At 51.9% G+C, this 25,559-nt stretch overlaps 1 protein-coding gene across 2 annotated transcripts in view; it reads left to right on the top strand.

Moving 5' to 3' along the window:
• oxct1a (3-oxoacid CoA transferase 1a) overlaps positions 1-25,559 on the top strand; it is a 437,799-nt gene that overhangs the window by 29,316 nt on the left and 382,924 nt on the right. For both annotated transcript variants that reach the window (XM_072515595.1, XM_072515594.1), the window contains exons 3-4: positions 4,817-4,925; positions 9,489-9,579. In XM_072515595.1, coding sequence (XP_072371696.1) covers positions 4,817-4,925; positions 9,489-9,579 — 200 coding nt within the window. The remainder of the gene's footprint in view (positions 1-4,816; positions 4,926-9,488; positions 9,580-25,559) is intronic.

Here is a 25,559-nt window from a genome sequence, read left to right as displayed (position 1 = left end):
CACCAGTACTGTACCCCAGTGTTAAACTGTGACAGACCCATCCCCACCAGTACTGTACCCCAGTGTTATACATTGACAGACCCGCCCCCACCAGTACTGTACCCCAGTGTTATACAGTGACAGACCCGTCCCCACCAGTCCTGTACCCCAGTGTTATACAGTGACAGACCCGTCCCCACCAGTACTGTACCCCAGTGCTATACAGTGACAGACCCGTCCCCACCAGTACAGTACCCCAGTGTTATACAGTGACAGACCCGTCCCCACCAGTACTGTACCCCAGTGTTATACAGTGACAGACCCGTCCCCACCAGCACTGTACCCCAGTGTTATACAGTGACAGACCCGCCCCCACCAGTACTGTACCCCAGTGTTATACAGTGACAGACCCGTCCCCACCAGCACTGTACCCCAGTGTTATACAGTGACAGACCCGCCCCCACCAGTACTGTACCCCAGTGTTATACAGTGACAGACCCGCCCCCACCAGTACTGTACCCCAGTGTTATACAGTGACAGACCCGTCCCCACCAGTACTGTACCCAGTGTTATAGTGACGGACCCATCCCCAGCAGTACTGTATCCCACTGTTATACAGTGACAGACCCGTCCCCACCAGTACTGTACCCCAGTGTTATACAGTGACAGACCCGTCCCCACCAGTACTGTACCCAGTGTTATACAGTGACAGCCCCGTCCCCACCAGTACTGTACCCCAGTGTTACACAGTGACAGTCCCGTCCCCACCAGTTCTGTACCCCAGTGTTATACAGTGACAGACCCGTCCTCACCAGTACTGTACCCCAGTGTTATACAGTGACAGACCCGTCCCCACCAGTACTGTACCCCAGTGTTATACAGTGACAGACCCGTCCCCACCAGTACTGTACCCCAGTGTTAAACTGTGACAGACCCGTCCCCACCAGTACTGTACCCCAGTGCTATACAGAGACAGACCCGTCCTCACCAGTACTGTAGCCCAGTGTTATACATGACAGACCCGTCCCCACCAGTACTGTACCCCAGTGTTATACAGTGACAGACCCGTCCCCACCAGTACTGTACCCCAGTGTTATACAGTGACAGACCTGTCCTCACCAGTACTGTAGCCCAGTGTTATACAGTGACAGACCCGTCCCCACCAGTACTGTACCCCAGTGCTATACAGAGACAGACCCGTCCTCCCCAGTACTGTAGCCCAGTGTTATACAGTGACAGACCCGTCCCCACCAGTACTGTATCCCAGTGTTATACAGTGACAGACCCGTCCCCACCAGTACTGTACCCCAGTGTTATACAGTGACAGACCCGTCCCCACCAGTACTGTACCCCAGTGTTATACAGTGACTGACCCATCCCCATCAGTACTGTACCCCAGTGTTATACACTGACAGACCTGTCCCCACCAGTACTGTACCCCAGTGTTATACAGTGACAGACGCGTCCCCACCAGTACCGTACCCCAGTGTTATACAGTGACTGACCCGTCCCCACCAGTACTGTACCCCAGTGTTATACAGTGACAGACCCGTCCCCACCAGTACTGTACCCCAGTGTTATACAGTGACAGACCCATCCTCACCAGTACTGCACCCCAGTGTTATACAGTGACAGACCCATCCCCACCAGTACTGTACCCCAGTGTTATACAGTGACAGACCCATCCCCACCAGTACTGTACCCCAGTGCTATACAGTGACAGACCCGTCCCCACCAGTACTGTACCCCAGTGTGATATAGTGACAGACCCGTCCCCACCAGTACTGTACCCCAGTGCTATACAGTGACTGACCCGTCCCCACCAGTACTGTACCCCAGTGTTATACAGTGACAGACCCGTCCCCACCAGTACTGTACCCCAGTGTTATACAGTGACAGACCCGTCCCCACCAGTACTGTACCCCAGTGTTATACAGTGACTGACCCGTCCCCACCAGTACTGTACCCCAGTGTTATACAGTGACAGACCCGTCCCCACCAGTACTGTATCCCAGTGTTATACAGTGACAGACCCGCCCCCACCAGTACTGTATCCCAGTGTTATACAGTGACAGACCCGTCCCCACCAGTACTGTACCCCAGTGTTATACAGTGACTGACCCGTCCCCACCAGTACTGTACCCCAGTGTTATACTGTGACAGACCCGTCCCCACCAGCACTGTACCCCAGTGTTATACTGTGACAGACCCGTCGCCACCAGTACTGTACCCCAGTGTTATACAGTGACAGACACATCCCCACCAGTACCGTACCCCAGTGTTATACAGTGACAGACCCATCCCCACCAGTACTGTACCCCAGTGTTATACAGTGACAGACCCGTCCCCACCAGTACTGTACCCCAGTGTGATATAGTGACAGACCCGTCCCCACCAGTACTGTACCCCAGTGTTATACAGTGACAGACCCGTCCCCACCAGTACTGTACCCCAGTGTTATACAGTGACAGACCCGTCCCCACCAGTACTGTACCCCAGTGATATACAGTGACAGACCCGTCCCCACCAGTACTGTACCCCAGTGTTATACAGTGACAGACCCGTCCCCACCAGTACTGTACCCCAGTGTTATACAGTAACAGACCCGTCCCCACCAGTACTGTACCCCAGTGTGATACAGTGACAGACCCGTCCCCACCAGTACTGTACCCCAGTGTTATATAGTGACAGACCCGTCCCCACCAGTACTGTACCCCAGTGTTATATAGTGACAGACCCGTCCCCACCAGTACTGTACCCCAGTGTTATATAGTGACAGACCCGTTGATGCGCTAAGCGTCAAGAACCACAAAGACATGTGAGACTTTAACTCAGTCTTTAATATACTACATGGGAGGCTTACCCGACACAGACGACCCCAGACAGAATGGGGCCTGTCCCAGAAGAGGTTCTTATACTGACTCCCGGGGGAGTGGCTAAGGCGGAGCTCTCCGTGGCCAGGTCGGGTTACCTACCAGTGACCGAACCTCTGCAGAGTTACAGTACAATACACAGTATTACAGGGCCACTGATGGGGACAGTGTAGAGGGAGCTTTACTCTGTATCTAACCCCGTGCTGTACCTGTCCTGGGATGTTTGATGGGGACAGTGTAGAGGGAGCTTTACTCTGTATCTAACCCCGTGCTGTACCTGTCCTGCGAGTGTTTGATGGGGACAGTGTAGAGGGAGCTTTACTCTGTATCTAACCCCGTGCTGTACCTGTCCTGGGAGTGTTTGATGGGGACAGTGTAGAGGGAGATTTACTTTGTATCTAACCCCGTGCTGTACCTGTCCTGGGAGTGTTTGATAGGGACAGTGTAGAGGGAGCTTTACTCTGTATCTAACCCCATGCTGTACCTGTCCTGGGAGTGTTTGATGGGGACAGTGTAGAGGGAGCTTTACTCAGTATCTAACCCAGTGCTGTACCTGTCCTGGGAGTGTTTGATGGGGACAGTGTAGAGGGAGCTTTACTCTGTATCTAACCCCGTGCTGTACCTGTCCTGGGAGTGTTTGATGGGAGCAGTGTAGAGGGAGCTTTACTCTGTATCTAACCCCGTGCTGTACCAGTCCTAGGAGTGTTTGATGGGGACAGTGTAGAGGGAGCTTTACTCTGTATCCAACCCCGTGCTGTATCTGTCCTGGGAGTGTTTGATGGGGACAGTGTAGAGGGAGCTTTACTCTGTATCTAACCCCGTGCTGTACCTGTCCTGGGAGTGTTTGTTGGGGACAGTGTAGAGGGAGCTTTACTCTGTATCTAACCCCGTGCTGTACCTGTCCTGGGAGTGTTTGATGGGGACAGTGTAGAGGGAGCTTTACTCTGTACCTAACCCCGTGCTGTACCTGTCCTGGGAGTGTTTGATGGGGACAGTGTAGAGGGAGCTTTACTCTGTATCTAACCCCGTGCTGTACCAGTCCTGGGAGTGTTTGGTGGGGACAGTGTAGAGGGAGCTTTACTCTGTATCCAACCCCGTGCTGTATCTGTCCTGGGAGTGTTTGATGGGTACAGTGTAGAGGGAGCTTTACTCTGTATCTAACCCCGTGCTGTACCTGTCCTGGGAGTGTTTGATGGGGACAGTGTAGAGGGAGCTTTACTCTGTATCTAACCCCGTGCTGTACCTGTCCTGGGAGTGTTTGATGGGAACAGTGTAGAGGGAGCTTTACTCTGTACCTAACCCCGTGCTGTACCTGTCCTGGGAGTGTTTGATGGGGACAGTGTAGAGGGAGCTTTACTCTGTATCTAACCCCGTGCTGTACCTGTCCTGGGAGTGTTTGATGGGGACAGTGTAGAGGGAGCTTTACTCTGTATCTAACTCTGTGCTGTACCTGTCCTGGGAGTGTTTGATGGGGACGGTGTAGAGGGAGCTTTACTCTGTATCTAACTCTGTGCTGTACCTGTCCTGGGTCCTGGGAGTGTTTGATGGGGACAGTGTAGAGGGAGCTTTACTCTGTATCTAACCCCATGTAGTACCTGTCCTGGGAGTGTTTGATGGGGACAGTGTAGAGGGAGCTTGACTCTGTATCTAACCCCGTGCTGTACCTGTCCTGGGAGTGTTTGATGGGGACAGTGTAGAGGGAGCTTTACTCTGTATCTAACCCCGTGCTGTACCTGTCCTGGGAGTGTTTGATGGGGACAGTGTAGAGGGAGCTTTACTCTGTAACTTGCACTAACGGAGGGTTTGTGGGGGCTTGCTGAGTTGTGTTCCATTTCCCAAACGAGCAGTGAATTGAGACGGGGGACAGTTCGGTGATGGTAGCTTTAGCACCTTGCTGGCTCCATGCGCCCTGGAGGAAGGTTCATTGATCACCGGTAAACACGACCTCATCTGCTTCCCCTTAGGGCTGCAGCTGCTTGTTTTCCACCAGCGCCCAGCGATGTACAGCCTTCTATGATGACCCTGTAGCAGCAGTGAAGGACATTCCGGATGGTTCCACGATCCTGGTTGGAGGTTAGTTCAGCCTGTTATCATTGTCCTGATTATCTGTGTCCCGGAGGGGCTGCTCGCCGGTTCTGCGTGTCTGTCCGCTCGGGCTGTGCGGCCCGAGACATTGAGTGACAGAGAAAGGCGTTGAAACCACACAAACATTCTGTCAGTGCTGGACATGTGAATCAAAACTGGCCAGGTCGGAAACACTCAGGCGTGCCACTGTCCAGTTAGAGAAACAGAGGAAATCCCACATCTCTGACTTTCTGTCGGAACACTCCGGAATGCCCCCACCCTCTGGTTGGGCCCTTGCCCACCTACCCCATGTGCAGTGAGGCCGATTACACAATGCCCCTGCAGCACCGTGGATCACATCACGGGAACTGCCTGCTGAAGCCCCCATTATACGTGATGTTCCTGGTGTCTAGATTCTTCCATCTGCATCACAGGATACTCGGAAATCCAAGTGAGCTGGAGCTTCATATTGTCTGTCTGTGTGAGTGTCTGTGTGTGTGTCTGTCTGTGTGTCTGACTGTGTGTGTGTCTGTCTGTGTGTCTGACTGTGTGTGTGTGTCTGTGTGTCTGACTGTGTTATAACCTGCCTACTTACCATTGGCTGGGGACTAATGACAATCCCACAATCCTGTGGGAGTATGAGCTTCCCCAATGAGGGGGGCGGAGAAACCATTAGTAAACTCCTAGTATAAATAAAGCTGGCCAGTTTGGAACCAGCAGGAAGGAGGGAGCAGCAAGGGAAGTTGCTGCTGCTGTTTTATATATATATGTTATTGTAAATAAATGTTATTACTTTGTATCCTTAAAATTCGTGCTGGATTCTTCGTGGCCCTCACAAATGTCTGTGTGTGTGTGTGTGTGTGTGTGTGTCTCTGTGTGTGTGTCTACGTGTGTGTCTGTGTGTGTGTCTGTCTGTGTGTGACTGTGTGTGTGTCTGTGTGTCTGTCTGTGTGTGTGCCTGTCTGTGTGTGTGTGTCTGTCTGTGTTTCTGTCTGTGTGTCTATCTGCGTGTCTGTCTGCCTGTGTGAGTGTCTGTGTGTGTCTGTCTGTCTGTGTGTGTGCCTGTCTGTGTGTCTGTCTGTGTGTGAGTCTGACTGTGTGTCTGACTGTGTGACTATCTGTGTGAGTGTCTGTGTGTGTGTGTGTCTGTCTGTGTGTGTGTGTGTGTCTGTGTGTGTCGGACTATGTGTCTGACTGTGTGTCTGCCTGTGTGTGTGTGTGTCTGACTGTGTGTCTGACTGTGTGTGTGTGTGTGTGTGTGTCTGACTATGTGTCTGACTATGTGTCTGACTATGTGTCTGTGTGTGTGTCTGTATGTGTGTCTGTGTGTGTGTGTCTGTCTATGTGTGTGTCTGTCTGTGTGTGTGTGTCTGTCTGTGTGTGTGTGTGTCTGTCTATGTGTATGTCTGTGTGTGTCTGACTGTGTGTCTGACTGTGTGTCTGTCTGTGTGTCTGTGTGAGTGTCTCTGTGTGTCTGACTATGTGTCTGACTGTGTGCCTGTCTGTGTGTGTGTCTGTCTGTATGTGTGTCTGTGTGCATGTCTGTGTGTGTGTCTGTGTCTGTCTATGTGTATGTCTGTGTGTGTCTGTCTGTGTGAGTGTCTGTGTGTGTGTCTGTGTGTGTGAGTGTCTGTGTGTGTCTGTGTGTGTGTCTGTCTGGATGTGTGTGTCTGTGTGTGTCTGTCTATGTGTATGTCTGTGTGTGTCTGTCTGTGTGTCTGACTGTGTGTGTGTCTGACTGTGTGTGTGTCTGACTGTGTGTGTGTCTGTCTGTGTGTGTGTCTGTCTGTATGTGTGTCTGTGTGCATGTCTGTGTCTGTGTCTGTGTCTGTCTGTGTGTGTGTCTGTGTCTGTCTATGTGTATGTCTGTGTGTGTCTGTCTGTGTGAGTGTCTGTGTGTGTGTCTGTGTGTGTGAGTGTCTGTGTGTGTCTGTGTGTGTGTCTGTCTGGATGTGTGTGTCTGTGTGTGTCTGTCTATGTGTATGTCTGTGTGTGTCTGTCTGTGTGTCTGACTGTCTGTGTGTCTGACTGTGTGTGTGTCTGACTGTGTGTGTGTCTGACTGTGTGTGTGTCTGACTGTGTGTGTGTCTGTCTGTGTGTGTGTCTGTCTGTGTGTGTGAGTGTCTGTGTGTGTGTCTGTGTGAGTGTCTGCATGTGTGTGTGTGTCTGACTGTGTGCCTGACTGTGTGTGTCTATGTGTGTCTGACTGTGTGCCTGACTGTGTGTGTGTCTGTGTGTGTGCCTGTCTGTGTGTGTCTGTCTGTCTGTCTCACTGTGTGTATGTCTGACTCTGTCTGCCTGTCTGTGTGACTCTGTCTGTGTCTGACTGTGTGTCTGTCTGTGTGTGTGCCTGTCTGTGTGTGTCTGTCTGTGTGTCTCACTGTGTGTATGTCTGACTCTGTCTGCCTGTCTGTGTGACTCTGTCTGTGTCTGACTGTGTGTGTCTGTGTGTCTACCTCTGTGTCTGTGCGTGTGTGTATCTGTCTGTGTGAGTGTCTGTGTGTATGTGTCTGTGTTTGTGTCTGTGTGTCTGTCTGTGTGTGTGTGCGTGTCTGCCTCTGTGTCTGTGACTGTTTGTGTGTTTTTGTGTGCGTCTATTTGTGTGTGGGTGTGTGTCTATCTGTGTGTGTGTGTGTGTGTATGTGTCTGTGACAAACTGGATTTGCTCCCCATGTCATTGAGAAGCTTGGCCGACAGACTGTCCGTATCCGCTGACCGACGGACTGTCCGTATCCGCTGACCGACAGACTGTCCATATCCGCTGACCGACAGACTGTCGGTATCCGCTGGCCGACAGACTGTCCGTATCCGCTGACCGACAGACTGTCCGTATCCGCTGACCGACAGACTGTCCGTATCCGTTGACCGACAGACTGTCCGTATCCGCTGGCCGACAGACTGTCCGTATCCGCTGACCGACAGACTGTCCGTATCCGCTGACCGACAGACTGTCCGTATCCGCTGACCGACAGACTGTCCGTATCCGCTGGCTGACAGACTGTCCGTATCCGCTGACCGACAGACAGTCCGTATCCGCTGACCGACAGACTGTCCGTATCCGCTGACCGACAGACTGTCCGTATCCGCTGACCGACAGACTGTCCGTATCCGCTGACCGACAGACTGTCCGTATCCGCTGGCCGACAGACAGTCCGTACCCGCTGGCCGACAGACTGTCCGTATCCGCTGACCGTCAGACTGTCCGTATCCGCTGGCCGACAGACAGTCCGTACCCGCTGGCTGACAGACTGTCCGTATCCGCTGACCGACAGACTGTCCGTATCCGCTGACCGACAGACTGTCCGTACCCGCTGACCGACAGACTGTCCGTATCCGCTGACCGACAGACTGTCCGTATCCGCTGACCGACAGACTGTCCGTATCCGCTGGCCGACAGACTGTCCCTATCCGCTGACCGACAGACTGTCCGTATCCGCTGGCCGACAGACTGTCCGTATCCGCTGGCTCCTGACTCTGACTGTCCGTATCCGCTGACCGACAGACTGTCCGTATCTGCTGGCTCCTGACTCTGACTGTCCGTATCCGCTGACCGACAGACTGTCCGTATCTGCTGGCTCCTGACTCTGACTGTCCGAATCCGCTGACCGACAGACTGTCCGTATCCGCTGACCGACAGACTGTCCGTATCCGCTGGCCGACAGACTGTCCGTATCCGCTGGCTCCTGACTCTGACTGTCCGTATCCGCTGACCGACAGACTGTCCGTATCCGCTGGCTCCTGACTCTGACTGTCCGTATCCGCTGACCGACAGACTGTCTGTACCCGCTGGCCGACAGACTGTCCGTATCCGCTGGCTCCTGACTCTGACTGTCCGTATCCGCTGACCGACAGACTGTCCGTATCCGCTGGCTCCTGACTCTGACTGTCCGTATCCGCTGGCCGACAGACTGTCCGTATCCGCTCGCTCCTGACTCTGACTGTCCGTATCCGCTGGCCGACAGACTGTCCGTATCCGCTGGCTCCTGACTCTGTCTGTCCGTATCCTCTGGCTGACAGACTGTCCGTATCCGCTGACCGACAGACTGTCCGTATCCGCTGGCTGACAGACTGTCCGTATCCGCTGGCCGACAGACTGTCCGTATCCGCTCGCTCCTGACTCTGACTGTCCGTATCCGCTGGCCGACAGACTGTCCGTATCCGCTCGCTCCTGACTCTGACTGTCCGTATCCGCTGGCCGACAGACTGTCCGTATCCGCTGGCTCCTGACTCTGTCTGTCCGTATCCTCTGGCTGACAGACTGTCCGTATCCGCTGACCGACAGACTGTCCGTATCCGCTGGCTGACAGACTGTCCGTATCCGCTGACCGACAGACTGTCCGTATCCGCTGACCGACAGACTGTCCGTATCCGCTGACCGACAGACTGTCCGTATCCGCTGGCTGACAGACTGTCTGTACCCGCTGGCTGACAGACTGTCCGTATCCGCTGACCGACAGACTGTCCGTATCTCCTGGCTCCTGACTCTGACTGTCCGTATCCGCTGACCGACAGACTGTCCGTATCCGCTGGCTCCTGACTCTGACTGTCTCCTCTCCCCCTTTCCTTCATTAGGTTTTGGATTGTGCGGAATCCCAGAGAAACTGATCAGCGCTTTGCTGAAGACGGGAGTTAAGAACGTCACAGCTGTCAGCAACAATGCTGGGTGAGTATTCATCAGCCAGACCCCGCAGCACCCACCTTAACGGAACAGTCTGCGTGGGTTTCCTCCGGGTGCTCCGGTTTCCTCCCACAAGTCCCGAAATGCAGCTGTTAGGTCATTTGGACATTCTGAATTCTCCCTCAGTGTGCCCGAGGTGTTGCCTCTGTGGTGTGTAAATTGATCGTTAAATGGAGAATATTGAAATTCAGACGGGTTGCCCCTCGACCTGCTCCACCATTCAATACGATCATAGTAGGTCTGTTTGTAATCGCAACCCCACATTCCTCCCCGATAACCTTTCACCCCCCTTGTTAATCAGGAATCTTTCGAGCTTTGCTTTAAACATATTCACATTCTGCTTTCATTGGCTTTTGAGGAAGAGTTCCAGAGACTCACAACCCTCCGAGAGAAAATATTCCTCCTCATCTCTGTCTTAACTGAGCAACTCTTTATTTTTAAACAGTGACTCGCGTTCGAGATTCTCCGACAAGAGGAAACATCCTCCCCACATTCACACAGCCAACACCCCTCAGGATCTGAAAGGTTTATTCCTCTATACTCCAGTGGATACAAGCCTACAAAATGGGCAGCATGGTAGCATAGTGGTTAGCACTGTGGCTTCACAGCTCCAGGGTCCCAGGTTCGATTCCCCGCTGGGTCACTGTCTGTGCGGAGTCTGCACGTCCTCCCCGTGTCTGCGTGGGTTTCCTCCGGGTGCTCCGGTTTCCTCCCACAAGGTGCGCAGGTTAGGTGGATTGACCATGATTGATATGATAGGACAGGCGAGTGGGTCTAGGTGAGGTGCTCTATTGGAGGGTCAGTGCACACTCAATGGGCCGAATGGCCTCCTTTTTCACTGCAGGGATCCTATGGAGGATCTTCGAAGGTAACAGGATTGGCCGTGCTAGAGCCAAGGTCCGAATAGTTGGTTCTGTAGTTTTGAACTGAGAGAGACTTCAGATACTCACACTGAACTGGGCCCACATCGATTGGAGCAAAGCAGTGTGGCCGCATTCACCTACACTGTACCTGTCCTGGGAGTGTTTGATGGGGACAGTGTAGAGGGAGCTTTACTCTGTATCTAACCCTGTGCTGCACCTGTCCTGGGAGTGTTTGATTGGGACAGTGGAGAGGGAGCTTTACTCTGTATCTAACCCCGTGCTCTACCTGTCCTGGGAGTGTTTGATGGGGGCAGTGTAGAGGGAGTTTTACTCTGTATCTATCCCTGTGCTGTACCGTCCTGGGAGTGTTTGATGGGGACAGTGTAGAGGGAGCTTTACTCTGTATCTATCCCTGTGCTGTACCTGTCCTGGGAGTGTTTGATGGGGACAGTGTAGAGGGAGCTTTACTCTGTGTCTAATCCCGTGCTGTACCTGTCCCGGGAGTGTTTGATGGGGACAGTGTAGAGGGAGCTTAACTCTGTATCTAACCTCGTGCTGTACCTGTCCTGGGAGTGTTTGATGGGGACAGTGTAGAGGGAGCTTTGCACTGTATCTAACCCCGTGCTGTACCTGTCCTGGGAGTATTTGATGGGGACAGAGGAGAGGGAGAGTTGCTCTATCTCTAACCCCGTGCTGTACCTGTCCTGGGAGTGTCTGATCGGGACAGTGTAGAGGGAGCTTTACTCTGTATCTAACCCCGTGCTGGACCTGTCCTGGGAGTGTTTGATGCGGACAGTGTAGAGGGAGCTTTACTCTGTATCTAACCCCGTGCTGTACCTGTCCTGGGAGTGTTTGATGGGGACAGTGTAGAGGGAGCTTTGCACTGTATCTAACCCCGTGCTGTACCTGTCCTGGGAGGGTTTGAGGGGGACAGTGTAGAGGGAGCTTTGCTCTGTATCGAACCCTGTGCTGTACCTGTCCTGGGAGTGTTTGATGGGGACAGTGTAGAGGGAGCTTTACTCTGTATCTAACCCCGTGCTGTACCTGTCCTGGGAGTGTTTGATGGGGACAGTGTGGAGGGAGCTTTACTCTGTAACTAACCCTGTGCTGTACCTGTCCTGGGAGTGTTTGATGGGGACAGTGTGGAGGGAGCTTTACTCTGTAACTAACCCTGTGCTGTACCTGTCCTGGGAGTGTTTGATGGGGACAGAGGAGAGGGCGATTTGCTCTATCTCTAACCCCGTGCTGTACCTCTCCTGGGAGTGTCTGATCGGGACAGTGTAGAGGGAGCTTTACTCTGTATCTAACCCCGTGTTGGACCTGTCCTGGGAGTGTTTGATGCGCACAGTGTAGAGGGAGATTTACTCTGTATCTAACCCCGTGCTGTACCTGTCCTGGGAGTGTTTGATGGGGACAGTGCAGAGGGAGCTTTACTCTGTATCTAACCCCGTGCTGTACCTGTCCTGGGAGTATGTGATGGGGACAGTGCAGAGGGAGCTTTACTCTGTATCTAACCCTGTGCTGCACCAGTCCTGGGAGTGTTTGATTGGGACAGTGGAGAGGGAGCTGTACTCTGTATCTAACCCCGTGCTCTACCTGTCCTGGGAGTGTTTGATGGGGGCAGTGTAGAGGGAGATTTACTCTGTATCTAACCCCGTGCTGTACCTGTCCTGGGAGTGTTTGATGGGGACAGTGTAGAGGGAGCTTTACTCTGTATCTAACCCCGTGCTGTACCTGTGCTGTGAGTGTTTGGTGGGGACAGTGTAGAGGGAGCTTTACTCTGTATCTAACCCCGTGCTGTTCCTGTCCTGTGAGTGTTTGATTGGGACAGTGTAGAGGGATCTTTACTCTGTATCTAACCCCGTGCTGTTCCTGTCCTGGGAGTGTTTGATTGGTACAGTGTAGAGGGAGCTTTCCTCTGTGTCTAATCCCGTGCTGTACCTATCCTGAGAGTGTTTGATGGGGACAGTGTAGAGGGAGCTTTCCTCTGTATCCAACCCCGTGCTGTACCTGTCCTGGGAGTGTTTGATGGAGACACTGTAGAGGGAGCTTTACCCTGTATCTAACCCCGTGCTGTACCTGTCCTGGGAGTGTGGAATGGAGACAGAAAAGACAGAGATTTACTCTGTATCTAACCCCGTGCTGTACCTGTCCTGGGAGTGTGGAATGGAGACAGAAAAGAGGGAGCTTTACTCTGTATCTAACCCCGTGCTAACCTGTCCTGGGAGTGCTTGATGGGGTCAGTGTAGAGGGAGATTTACTCTGTATCTAACCCCGTGCTGTACCTGTGCTGGGATTGTTTGATGGGGACAGTGCAGTGGGAGATTTACTCTGTATCTAACCCTGTGCTTTACCTGTCCTGGGAGTGTTTGATTGGGACAGTGGAGAGGGAGCTGTACTCTATATCTAACCCCGTGCTCGACCTGTCCTGGGAGTGTTTGATGGGGGCAGTGTAGAGGGAGATTTACTCTGTATCTAACCCCGTGCTGTACCTGTCCGGGGAGTGTTTGATGGGGACAGTGGCGAGGGAGCTTTACTCTGTATCTAACCCCGTGCTGTACCTGTGCTGTGAGTGTTTGGTGGGGACAGTGTAGAGGGAGCTTTCCTCTGTATCTAACCCCGTGCTGTTCCTGTCCTGTGAGTGTTTGATTGGGACAGTGTAGAGGGATCTTTACTCTGTATCTAACCCCGTGCTGTTCCTGTCCTGGGAGTGTTTGATTGGTACAGTGTAGAGGGAGCTTTCCTCTGTATCCAACCCCGTGCTGTACCTGTCCTGGGAGTGTTTGATGGAGACACTGTAGAGGGAGCTTTACCCTGTATCTAACCCCGTGCTGTACCTGTCCTGGGAGTGTGGAATGGAGACAGAAAAGACAGAGATTTACTCTGTATCTAACCCCGTGCTGTACCTATCCTGTGAGTGTGGAATGGAGACAGAAAAGTGGGAGCTTTGCTCTGTATCTAACCCCGTGCTAACCTGTCCTGGGAGTGCTTGATGGGGACAGTATAGAGGGAGCTTTACTCTGTATCTATCTCCGTGCTGTACCTGTTCTGGGAGTGTTTGATGGGGACAGTGTAGAGGGAGCTTTACTCTGTAGCTAACCCCGTGCTGTACCTGTCCTGGGAGTGTTTGATGGGGACAGTATAGAGGGAGCTTTACACTGTATCTATATCCGTGCTGTACCTGTCCTGGGAGTGTTTGATGGGGACAGTGTAGAGGGAGCCTTTCTCTGTATCTAACCCCGTGCTGTACCTGTCCTGGGAGTGTTTGGTGGGGACAGTGTAGAGGGAGCTTTACTCTGTATCTAACCCCGTGCTGTACCTGTCCTGGGAGTGTTTGATGGGTACAGTTTAGAGGGAGATTTACTCTGTATCTAACCCCATGCTGTACCTGTCCTGGGAGTGTTTGATGGGGACAGTGTAGAGGGAGCTTTACTCTATATCTAACCCCGTGCTGTACCTGTCCTGGGAGTGTTTGATGGGGACAGTGTAGAGGGAGCTTTACTCTGTATCTAACCCTGTGCTGTACCTGTCCTGGGAGTGTTTGATGGGGACAGTGTAGAGGGAACTTAACTCTGTATCTAACCCCGTGCTGTACCTGTATTGGGAGTGTTTAATGGAGACAGAAGAGAGGGAGCTTTACTTTGTATCTAACCCCGTGCTGTACCTGTCCTGGGAGTGTGGAATGGAGACAGAAAAGAGGGAGCTTTACTCTGTAGCTAACCCCGTGCTGTACCTGTGCTGGGATTGTTTGATGGGGACAGTGTAGAGGGAGATTTACTCTGTATCTAACCCCGTGCTGTACCTGTGCTGGGATTGTTTGATGGGGACAGTGTAGAGGGAGCTTTACTCTGTATCTAACCCCGTGCTGTACCTGTACTGGGAGTGTTTGATGGGGACAGTGCAGAGGGAGCTTTACTCTGTATCTAATCCCGTGCTGTTCCTGTCCTGGGAGTGTTTGATTGTGACAGTGTAAAGGGAGATTTCCTCTGTATCTAACCCCGTGCTGTACCTGTTCTGGGAGTGTTTCATGGGGACAGTGTAGAGGGAGCTTTACTCTGTATCTAACCCCGTGCTGTACCTGTCCTGGGAGTGTGTAATGGAGACAGAAGAGAGGGAGCTTTACTCTGTATCTAACCCCGTGCTGTACCTGTCCTGGGAGTGTTTAATGGGGACAGTTTAGAGGGAGCTTTACTCTGTATCTAACCCCGTGCTGTGCCTGTCCTTGGAGTGTTTGATGGGGACAGTGCAGATGGAGCTTTACTCTGTATCTAACCCCGTGCTGTACCTGTCCTGGGAGTGTTTGATGGGGACAGAGTAGAGGGAGATTTACTCTGTATCTAACCCCGTGCTGTACCTGTCCTGGAGTGGGTAATGGAGACAGAATTGAGGGTTGCTTTCTCTGTATCTAACCCCGTGCTGTGCCTGTTCTAGGAGTGTTTGATGGGGACAGTGTTGAGGGAGCTTTACTCTCTATCTAACCTCGTGCTGTGCCTGTCCTAGGAGTGTTTGATGGGGAAAGTGCAGAGGGAGCTTTACTCTGTATCTAATCCTGTGCTGTACCTGTCCTGGGAGTGTTTGATGGAGACAGTGTAGAGGGAGCTTTACTCTGTAGCTAACCCCTTGCTGTACCTGTGCTGGGATTGTTTGATGGGGACAGAGTAGAGGGAGATTTACTCTGTATCTAACCCCGTTCTGCACCTGTCCTGGGAGTGTTTGATGGGGACAGTGTAGAGGGGGCTTTACTCTGTATCTAACCCCGTGCTGTACCTGTCCTGGGAGTGTTTGATGGGTACAGTTTAGAGGGAGATTTACTCTGTATCTAACCCCATGCTGTACCTGTCCTGGGAGTGTTTGATGGGGACAGTGTAGAGGGAGCTTTACTCTATATCTAACCCCGTGCTGTACCTGTCCTGGGAGTGTTTGATGGGGACAGTGTAGAGGGAGCTTTACTCTGTATCTAACCCTGTGCTGTACCTGTCCTGGGAGTGTTTGATGGGGACAGTGTAGAGGGAACTTAACTCTGTATCTAACCCCGTGCTGTACCTGTATTGGGAGTGTTTAATGGAGACAGAAGAGAGGGAGCTTTACTTTGTATCTAACCCCGTGCTGTACCTGTCCTGGGAGTGTGGAATGGAGACAGAAAAGAGGGAGCTTTACTCTGTAGCTAACCCCGTGCTGTACCTGTGCTGGGATTGTTTGATGGGGACAGTGTAGAGGGAGATTTACTCTGTATCTAACCCCGTGCTGTACCTGTGCTGGGATTGTTTGATGGGGACAGTGTAGAGGGAGCTTTACTCTGTATCTAACCCCGTGCTGTACCTGTACTGGGAGTGTTTGATGGGGACAGTGCAGAGGGAGCTTTACTCTGTATCTAATCCCGTGCTGTTCCTGTCCTGGGAGTGTTTGATTGTGACAGTGTAAAGGGAGATTTCCTCTGTATCTAACCCCGTGCTGTACCTGTTCTGGGAGTGTTTCATGGGGACAGTGTAGAGGGAGCTTTACTCTGTATCTAACCCCGTGCTGTACCTGTCCTGGGAGTGTGTAATGGAGACAGAAGAGAGGGAGCTTTACTCTGTATCTAACCCCGTGCTGTACCTGTCCTGGGAGTGTTTAATGGGGACAGTTTAGAGGGAGCTTTACTCTGTATCTAACCCCGTGCTGTGCCTGTCCTTGGAGTGTTTGATGGGGACAGTGCAGATGGAGCTTTACTCTGTATCTAACCCCGTGCTGTACCTGTCCTGGGAGTGTTTGATGGGGACAGAGTAGAGGGAGATTTACTCTGTATCTAACCCCGTGCTGTACCTGTCCTGGAGTGGGTAATGGAGACAGAATTGAGGGTTGCTTTCTCTGTATCTAACCCCGTGCTGTGCCTGTTCTAGGAGTGTTTGATGGGGACAGTGTTGAGGGAGCTTTACTCTCTATCTAACCTCGTGCTGTGCCTGTCCTAGGAGTGTTTGATGGGGAAAGTGCAGAGGGAGCTTTACTCTGTATCTAATCCTGTGCTGTACCTGTCCTGGGAGTGTTTGATGGAGACAGTGTAGAGGGAGCTTTACTCTGTAGCTAACCCCTTGCTGTACCTGTGCTGGGATTGTTTGATGGGGACAGAGTAGAGGGAGATTTACTCTGTATCTAACCCCGTTCTGCACCTGTCCTGGGAGTGTTTGATGGGGACAGTGTAGAGGGGGCTTTACTCTGTATCTAACCCCGTGCTGTACCTGCATTGGGAGTGTGGAATGGAGACAGAAAAGAGGGAGCTTTACTCTGTATCTAACCCCGTGCTGTACCGATCCTGGGAGTGTGGAATGGAGACAGAAAAGAGGGAGCTTTACCCTGTATCTAACCCGGGCGGTACCTATCCTGGGAGTGTTTGATGGGGACAGAGTAGATGGAGATTTACTCTGTATCTAACCCCGTGCTGCACCTGTCCTGGGAGTGTTTGATGGGGACAGTGTAGAGGGGGCTTTACTCTGTATCTAACCCCGTGCTGTACCTGTACTGGGAGTGTTTAATGGAGAAAGAATAGAGGGAGCTTTACTCTGTATCATACCCTGTGCTGTACCTGTCCTGGGAGTGTTTGATGGGGACCGTGTAGAGGGAGCTTTACTCTGTATCTAACCCCGTGCTGTACCTGTTCTGGGAGTGTTTGATGGGGACAGTGCAGAGGGAGCTTTACTCTGTATCTAACCCTGTGCTGTCCCTGTCCTGTGAGTGTTTGATGGGGACAGTGGAAAGTGAGCTTTACTCTGTATCTATCCCCGTGCTGTTCCTGTCCTGGGAGTGTTTAATGGAGACAGAAGAGAGGGAGCTTTACTCTGTATCTAACCCCGTGCTGTACCTGTGCTGGGAGTGTTTGGTGGGGACAGTGTACAGGGAGCTTTACTCTGTATCTCACCTCGTGCTGGAACCTGTCCTGGGAGTGTTGGATGGGGACAGATAAGAGGGTGCTTTACTCTGTATCTAACCCCGTGCTGTACCTGTCCTGGGAGTGTTTAATGGAGACAGAATAGAGGTAGCTTTACTCTGTATCTAACCCCGTGCTGTACCTGTCCTGGGAGTGTGGAATGGAGACAGAAAAGAGGGAGCTTTACTCTGTATCTAACCCCGTGCTGTACCTGTGCTGGGATTGTTTGATGGGGACAGTGTAGTGGGAGATTTACTCTGTGTCTAACCCCGTGCTGTACCTGTCCTGGGAGTGTTTGATGGGGGCAGTGTAGAGGGAGCTTTACTCTGTATCTAACCCCGTGCTGTGCCTGTCCTGGGAGTGTTTGATGGGGACAGTGCAGAGGGAGCTTTACTCTGTATCTAACCCCGTGCTGTACCTGTCCTGGGAGTGTTTGATGGGGACAGTGTAGAGGGAGCTTTACTCTGTATCCAACCCCGTGCTGTACCTGTTCTGTGAGTGTTTGATGGGGACAGTGCAGAGGGAGCTTTACTCTGTATCTAATCCCGTGCTGTACCTGGCCTGGGAGTGTTTGATGGGGACAGTGTAGAGGGAGCTTTACTCTGTATCTATATCCGTGCTGTACCTGTCCAAGGAGTGTTTGATGGGGACAGTGCAGAGGGAACTTAACTCTGTATCTATCCCCGTGCTGTACCTGTCCTGGGAGTGTTTGATGGGGACAGTGTAGAGGGAGCCTTTCTCTGTATCTCTATCCGTGCTGTACCTGTCCAAGGAGTGTTTGATGGGGACAGTGCAGAGGGAACTTAACTCTGTATCTAACCCCGTGCTGTACCTGTCCTGGGAGTGTTTGATGGGGACTGTGTAGAGGGAGCTTTACTCTATATCTAACCCCGTGCTGTACCTGTCCTGGGAGTGTTTGATGGGGACAGTGTAGAGGGAACTTAACTCTGTATCAAACCCCGTGCTGTACCTGTATTGGGAGTGTTTAATGGAGACAGAAGAGAGGGAGCTTTACTCTGTATCTAACCCCGTGCTGTACCTGTCCTGGGAGTGTGGAATGGAGACAGAAAAGAGGGAGCTTTACTCTGCAGCTAATCCCATGCTGTACCTGTGCTGGGATTGTTTGATGGGGACAGAGGAGAGGGAGCTTTACTCTGTATCTAACCCTGTGCTGTACCTGTCCTGTGAGTGTTTGATGGGGACAGTGCAAAGTGAGCTTTACTCTGTATCTATCCCCGTGCTGTACCTGTCCTGGGAGTGTTTGATGGGGACAGTGTAGAGGGAGCTTTCCTCTGTATCCAACCCCGTGCTGTACCTGTCCTGGGAGTGTTTGATGGGGACAGTGTAGAGGGAGCTTTACTCTGTATCTAACCCCGTGCTGTACCTGACCTGGGAGTGTTTGATGGGGACAGTGTAGAGGGAGCTTTACTCTGTATCTAACCCCGTGCTGTACCTATCCTGAGAGTGTTTGATGGGGACAGTGTAGTGGGAGCTTTACTCTGTATCTAACCTCGTGCTGTACCTATCCTGAGAGTGTTTGATGGGGACAGTGTAGAGGGAGATTTACTCTGTATCTAACCTCGTGCTGTACCTATCCTGAGAGTGTTTGATGGGGACAGTGTAGAGGGAGATTTACTCTGTATCTAACCCCGTGCTGTACCTCTCCTGAGAGTGTTTGATGGGACAGTGTAGAGGGAGCTTTACTCTGTATCTAACCTCGTGCTGTACCTATCCTGTGAGTGTTTGATGGGGACAGTGTAGAGGGAGCTTTACTCTGTATCTAACCCCGTGCTGCACCTGTCCTGGGAGTGTTTGATGGGGACAGTGTAGAGGGAGATTTACTCTGTATCTAACCCCGTGCTGTACCTGTCCTGAGAGTGTTTGATGAGGACAGTGTAGAGGGAGATTTACTCTGTATGTAACCCCGTGCTGTACCTGTCCTGGGAGTGTTTGATGAGGACAGTGTAGAGGGAGCTTTACTCTGTATCTAACTCCGTGCTGTACCTGTCCTGGGAGTGTTTGATGAGGACAGTGTAGAGGGAGCTTTACTCTGTATCTAACCCCGTACTGTACCTGTCCTGGGAGTGTTTGATGGGGACAGTGTAGAGGGAGCTTTACTCTGTATCTAACCCCGTGCTGTACCTGTCCTGGGAGTGTTTGATGGGGACAGTGTAGAGGGAGATTTACTCTGTATCTAACCCCGTGCTGTACCTGTCCTGGGAGTGTTTGATGGGGACAGTGTAGAGGGAGCTTTACTCTGTATCTAACCCCGTGCTGTACCTGTCCTGGGAGTGTTTGATGGGGACGGTGTAGAGGGAGATTTACTCTGTATCTAACCCCGTGCTGTACCTGTCCTGGGAGTGTTTGATGGGGACAGTGCAGAGGGAGCTTTACTCTGTATCTAACCCCGTGCTGTACCTGTCCTGGGAGTGTTTGATGGGGACGGTGTAGAGGGAGCTTTACTCTGTATCTAACCCCGTGCTGTACCTGTCCTGGGAGTGTTTGATGGGGACGGTGTAGAGGGAGCTTTACCCTGTATCTAACCCCGTGCTGTACCTGTCCTGGGAGTGTTTGATGGGGACAGTGCAGAGGGAGCTTTACTCTGTATCTACCCCCGTGCTGTACCTGTCCTGAGAGTGTTTGATGGGGACAGTGTAGAGGGAGATTTACTCTGTATCTAACCCCGTGCTGTACCTGTCCTGGGAGTGTTTGATGGGGACACTGTAGAGGGAGATTTACTCTGTATCTAACCCCGTGCTGTACCTGTCCTGGGAGTGTTTAATGGGGACAGTTTAGAGGGAGATTTACTCTGTATCTAACCCCGTGCTGTACCTGTCCTGGGAGTGTTTGATGGGGACAGTGTAGAGTGAGCTTTACTCTGTATCTAACCCCGTGCTGTTCTTGTCCTGGGAGTGTTTGATGGGGACAGTGTAGAGGGAGCTTTACTCTGTATCTAACCCCGTGCTGTACCTGTCCTGGGAGTGTTTTATGGGGACAGTGTAGAGGGAGCTTTACTCTGTATCTAACCCCGTTCTGTACCTGTCCTGGGAGTGTTTGATGGGGATCCTATAGAGGGAGCTTTACTCTGTATCTAACCCCGTGCTGTACCTGTCCTGGGAGTGTTTGATGGGGACAGTGTAGAGGGAGCTTTACTCTGTATCTAACCCCGTGCTGTACCTGTCCTGGGAGTGTATGATGGGGACAGTGTAGAGGGAGATTTACTCTGTATCTAACCCCGTGCTGTACCTGTCCTGGGAGTGTTTGACGGGGACAGTATAGAGGGAGCTTTACTCTGTATCTAACCCGGTGCTGTACCTGTCCTGGGAGTGTTTGATGGGGACAGTGTAGAGGGAGCTTTACTCTGTATCTAACCCGGTGCTGTACCTGTCCTGGGAGTGTTTAATGGGGACAGTGTAGAGGGAGATTTACTCTGTATCTAACCCCGTGCTGTACCTGTCCTGGGAGTGTTTGATGGGGGCAGTGTAGAGGGAGATTTACTCTGTATCTAACCCCGTGCTGTACCTGTCCTGGGAGTGTTTGATGGGGACAGTGTAGAGGGAGCTTTACTCTGTATCTGACCCCGTGCTGTACCTGTCCTGGGAGTGTTTGATGGGGACAGTGTAGAGGGAGATTTACTCTGTATCTAACCCCGTGCTGTACCTGTCCTGGGAGTGTTTGACGGGGACAGTATAGAGGGAGCTTTACTCTGTATCTAACCCGGTGCTGTACCTGTCCTGGGAGTGTTTGATGGGGACAGTGTAGAGGGACCTTTACTCTGTATCTAACCCGGTGCTGTACCTGTCCTGGGAGTGTTTAATGGGGACAGTGTAGAGGGAGATTTACTCTGTATCTAACCCCGTGCTGTACCTGTCTTGGGAGTGTTTGATGAGGACAGTGTAGAGGGAGCTTTACTCTGTATCTAACTCCGTGCTGTACCTGTCCTGGGAGTGTTTGATGAGGACAGTGTAGAGGGAGCTTTACTCTGTATCTAACCCCGTGCTGTACCTGTCCTGGGAGTGTTTGATGGGGACAGTGTAGAGGGAGCTTTACTCTGTATCTAACCCCGTGCTGTACCTGTCCTGGGAGTGTTTGATGGGGACAGTGTAGAGGGAGATTTACTCTGTATCTAACCCCGTGCTGTACCTGTCCTGGGAGTGTTTGATGGGGACAGTGTAGAGGGAGCTTTACTCTGTATCTAACCCCGTGCTGTACCTGTCCTGGGAGTGTTTGATGGGGACGGTGTAGAGGGAGCTTTACCCTGTATCTAACCCCGTGCTGTACCTGTCCTGGGAGTGTTTGATGGGGACAGTGTAGAGGGAGCTTTACTCTGTATCTACCCCCGTGCTGTACCTGTCCTGAGAGTGTTTGATGGGGACAGTGTAGAGGGAGATTTACTCTGTATCTAACCCCGTGCTGTACCTGTCCTGGGAGTGTTTGATGGGGACACTGTAGAGGGAGATTTACTCTGTATCTAACCCCGTGCTGTACCTGTCCTGGGAGTGTTTAATGGGGACAGTTTAGAGGGAGATTTACTCTGTATCTAACCCCGTGCTATACCTGTCCTGGGAGTGTTTGATGGGGACAGTGTAGAGTGAGCTTTACTCTGTATCTAACCCCGTGCTGTACTTGTCCTGGGAGTGTTTGATGGGGACAGTGTAGAGGGAGCTTTACTCTGTATCTAACCCCGTGCTGTACCTGTCCTGGGAGTGTTTTATGGGGACAGTGTAGAGGGAGCTTTACTCTGTATCTAACCCCGTGCTGTACCTGTCCTGGGAGTGTTTGATGGGGATCCTATAGAGGGAGCTTTACTCTGTATCTAACCCCGTGCTGTACCTGTCCTGGGAGTGTTTGATGGGGACAGTGTAGAGGGAGCTTTACTCTGTATCTAACCCCGTGCTGTACCTGTCCTGGGAGTGTTTGATGGGGACAGTGTAGAGGGAGATTTACTCTGTATCTAACCCCGTGCTGTACCTGTCCTGGGAGTGTTTGACGGGGACAGTATAGAGGGAGCTTTACTCTGTATCTAACCCGGTGCTGTACCTGTCCTGGGAGTGTTTGATGGGGACAGTGTAGAGGGAGCTTTACTCTGTATCTAACCCGGTGCTGTACCTGTCCTGGGAGTGTTTAATGGGGACAGTGTTGAGGGAGATTTACTCTGTATCTAACCCCGTGCTGTACCTGTCCTGGGAGTGTTTGATGGGGGCAGTGTAGAGGGAGACTTACTCTGTATCTAACCCCGTGCTGTACCTGTCCTGGGAGTGTTTGATGGGGACAGTGTAGAGGGAGCTTTACTCTGTATCTAACCCCGTGCTGTACCTGTCCTGGGAGTGTTTGATGGGGACAGTGTAGAGGGAGATTTACTCTGTATCTAACCCCGTGCTGTACCTTTCCTGGGAGTGTTTGACGGGGACAGTATAGAGGGAGCTTTAATCTGTATCTAACCCGGTGCTGTACCTGTCCTGGGAGTGTTTGATGGGGACAGTGTAGAGGGACCTTTACTCTGTATCTAACCCGGTGCTGTACCTGTCCTGGGAGTGTTTAATGGGGACAGTGTAGAGGGAGATTTACTCTGTATCTAACCCCGTGCTGTACCTGTCCTGGGAGTGTTTGATGGGGACAGTGTAGAGGGAGCTTTACTCTGTATCTAACCCCGTGCTGTACCTGTCCTGGGAGTGTTTGATGGGGACAGTGTAGAGGGAGATTTACTCTGTATCTAACCCCGTGCTGTACCTGTCCTGGGAGTGTTTGTCGGGGACAGTATAGAGGGAGCTTTACTCTGTATCTAACCCGGTGCTGTACCTGTCCTGGGAGTGTTTGATGGGGACAGTGTAGAGGGAGCTTTACTCTGTATCTAACCCGGTGCTGTACCTGTCCTGGGAGTGTTTAATGGGGACAGTGTAGAGGGAGATTTACTCTGTATCTAACCCCGTGCTGTACCTGTCCTGGGAGTGTTTGATGGGGGCAGTGTAGAGGGAGATTTACTCTGTATCTAACCCCGTGCTGTACCTGTCCTGGGAGTGTTTGATGGGGACAGTGTAGAGGGAGCTTTACTCTGTATCTGACCCCGTGCTGTACCTGTCCTGGGAGTGTTTGATGGGGACAGTGTAGAGGGAGATTTACTCTGTATCTAACCCCGTGCTGTACCTGTCCTGGGAGTGTTTGACGGGGACAGTATAGAGGGAGCTTTACTCTGTATCTAACCCGGTGCTGTACCTGTCCTGGGAGTGTTTGATGGGGACAGTGTAGAGGGACCTTTACTCTGTATCTAACCCGGTGCTGTACCTGTCCTGGGAGTGTTTAATGGGGACAGTGTAGAGGGAGATTTACTCTGTATCTAACCCCGTGCTGTACCTGTCCTGGGAGTGTTTGATGGGGACACTGTAGAGGGAGATTTACTCTGTATCTAACCCCGTGCTGTACCTGTCCTGGGAGTGTTTAATGGGGACAGTGTAGAGGGAGATTTACTCTGTATCTAACCCCGTGCTGTACCTGTCCTGGGAGTGTTTGATGAGGACAGTGTAGAGGGAGCTTTACTCTGTATCGAACTCCGTGCTGTACCTGTCCTGGGAGTGTTTGATGAGGACAGTGTAGAGGGAGCTTTACTCTGTATCTAACCCCGTGCTGTACCTGTCCTGGGAGTGTTTGATGGGGACAGTGTAGAGGGAGCTTTACTCTGTATCTAACCCCGTGCTGTACCTGTCCTGGGAGTGTTTGATGGGGACAGTGTAGAGGGAGATTTACTCTGTATCTAACCCCGTGCTGTACCTGTCCTGGGAGTGTTTGATGGGGACAGTGTAGAGGGAGCTTTACTCTGTATCTAACCCCGTGCTGTACCTGTCCTGGGAGTGTTTGATGGGGACGGTGTAGAGGGAGCTTTACCCTGTATCTAACCCCGTGCTGTACCTGTCCTGGGAGTGTTTGATGGGGACAGTGTAGAGGGAGCTTTACTCTGTATCTACCCCCGTGCTGTACCTGTCCTGAGAGTGTTTGATGGGGACAGTGTAGAGGGAGATTTACTCTGTATCTAACCCCGTGCTGTACCTGTCCTGGGAGTGTTTGATGGGGACACTGTAGAGGGAGATTTACTCTGTATCTAACCCCGTGCTGTACCTGTCCTGGGAGTGTTTAATGGGGACAGTTTAGAGGGAGATTTACTCTGTATCTAACCCCGTGCTGTACCTGTCCTGGGAGTGTTTGATGGGGACAGTGTAGAGTGAGCTTTACTCTGTATCTAACCCCGTGCTGTACTTGTCCTGGGAGTGTTTGATGGGGACAGTGTAGAGGGAGCTTTACTCTGTATCTAACCCCGTGCTGTACCTGTCCTGGGAGTGTTTTATGGGGACAGTGTAGAGGGAGCTTTACTCTGTATCTAACCCCGTGCTGTACCTGTCCTGGGAGTGTTTGATGGGGATCCTATAGAGGGAGCTTTACTCTGTATCTAACCCCGTGCTGTACCTGTCCTGGGAGTGTTTGATGGGGACAGTGTAGAGGGAGCTTTACTCTGTATCTAACCCCGTGCTGTACCTGTCCTGGGAGTGTTTGATGGGGACAGTGTAGAGGGAGATTTACTCTGTATCTAACCCCGTGCTGTACCTGTCCTGGGAGTGTTTGACGGGGACAGTATAGAGGGAGCTTTACTCTGTATCTAACCCGGTGCTGTACCTGTCCTGGGAGTGTTTGATGGGGACAGTGTAGAGGGAGCTTTACTCTGTATCTAACCCGGTGCTGTACCTGTCCTGGGAGTGTTTAATGGGGACAGTGTAGAGGGAGATTTACTCTGTATCTAACCCCGTGCTGTACCTGTCCTGGGAGTGTTTGATGGGGGCAGTGTAGAGGGAGACTTACTCTGTATCTAACCCCGTGCTGTACCTGTCCTGGGAGTGTTTGATGGGGACAGTGTAGAGGGAGCTTTACTCTGTATCTAACCCCGTGCTGTACCTGTCCTGGGAGTGTTTGATGGGGACAGTGTAGAGGGAGATTTACTCTGTATCTAACCCCGTGCTGTACCTTTCCTGGGAGTGTTTGACGGGGACAGTATAGAGGGAGCTTTAATCTGTATCTAACCCGGTGCTGTACCTGTCCTGGGAGTGTTTGATGGGGACAGTGTAGAGGGACCTTTACTCTGTATCTAACCCGGTGCTGTACCTGTCCTGGGAGTGTTTAATGGGGACAGTGTAGAGGGAGATTTACTCTGTATCTAA

Source organism: Scyliorhinus torazame, chromosome 9 (genome assembly GCF_047496885.1).
Source record: "Scyliorhinus torazame isolate Kashiwa2021f chromosome 9, sScyTor2.1, whole genome shotgun sequence".
Classification (NCBI taxonomy): domain Eukaryota; kingdom Metazoa; phylum Chordata; class Chondrichthyes; order Carcharhiniformes; family Scyliorhinidae; genus Scyliorhinus; species Scyliorhinus torazame.
Note: the sequence above shows the minus strand (reverse complement) of the source record. Positions and strands in the feature narration are given on the sequence as shown.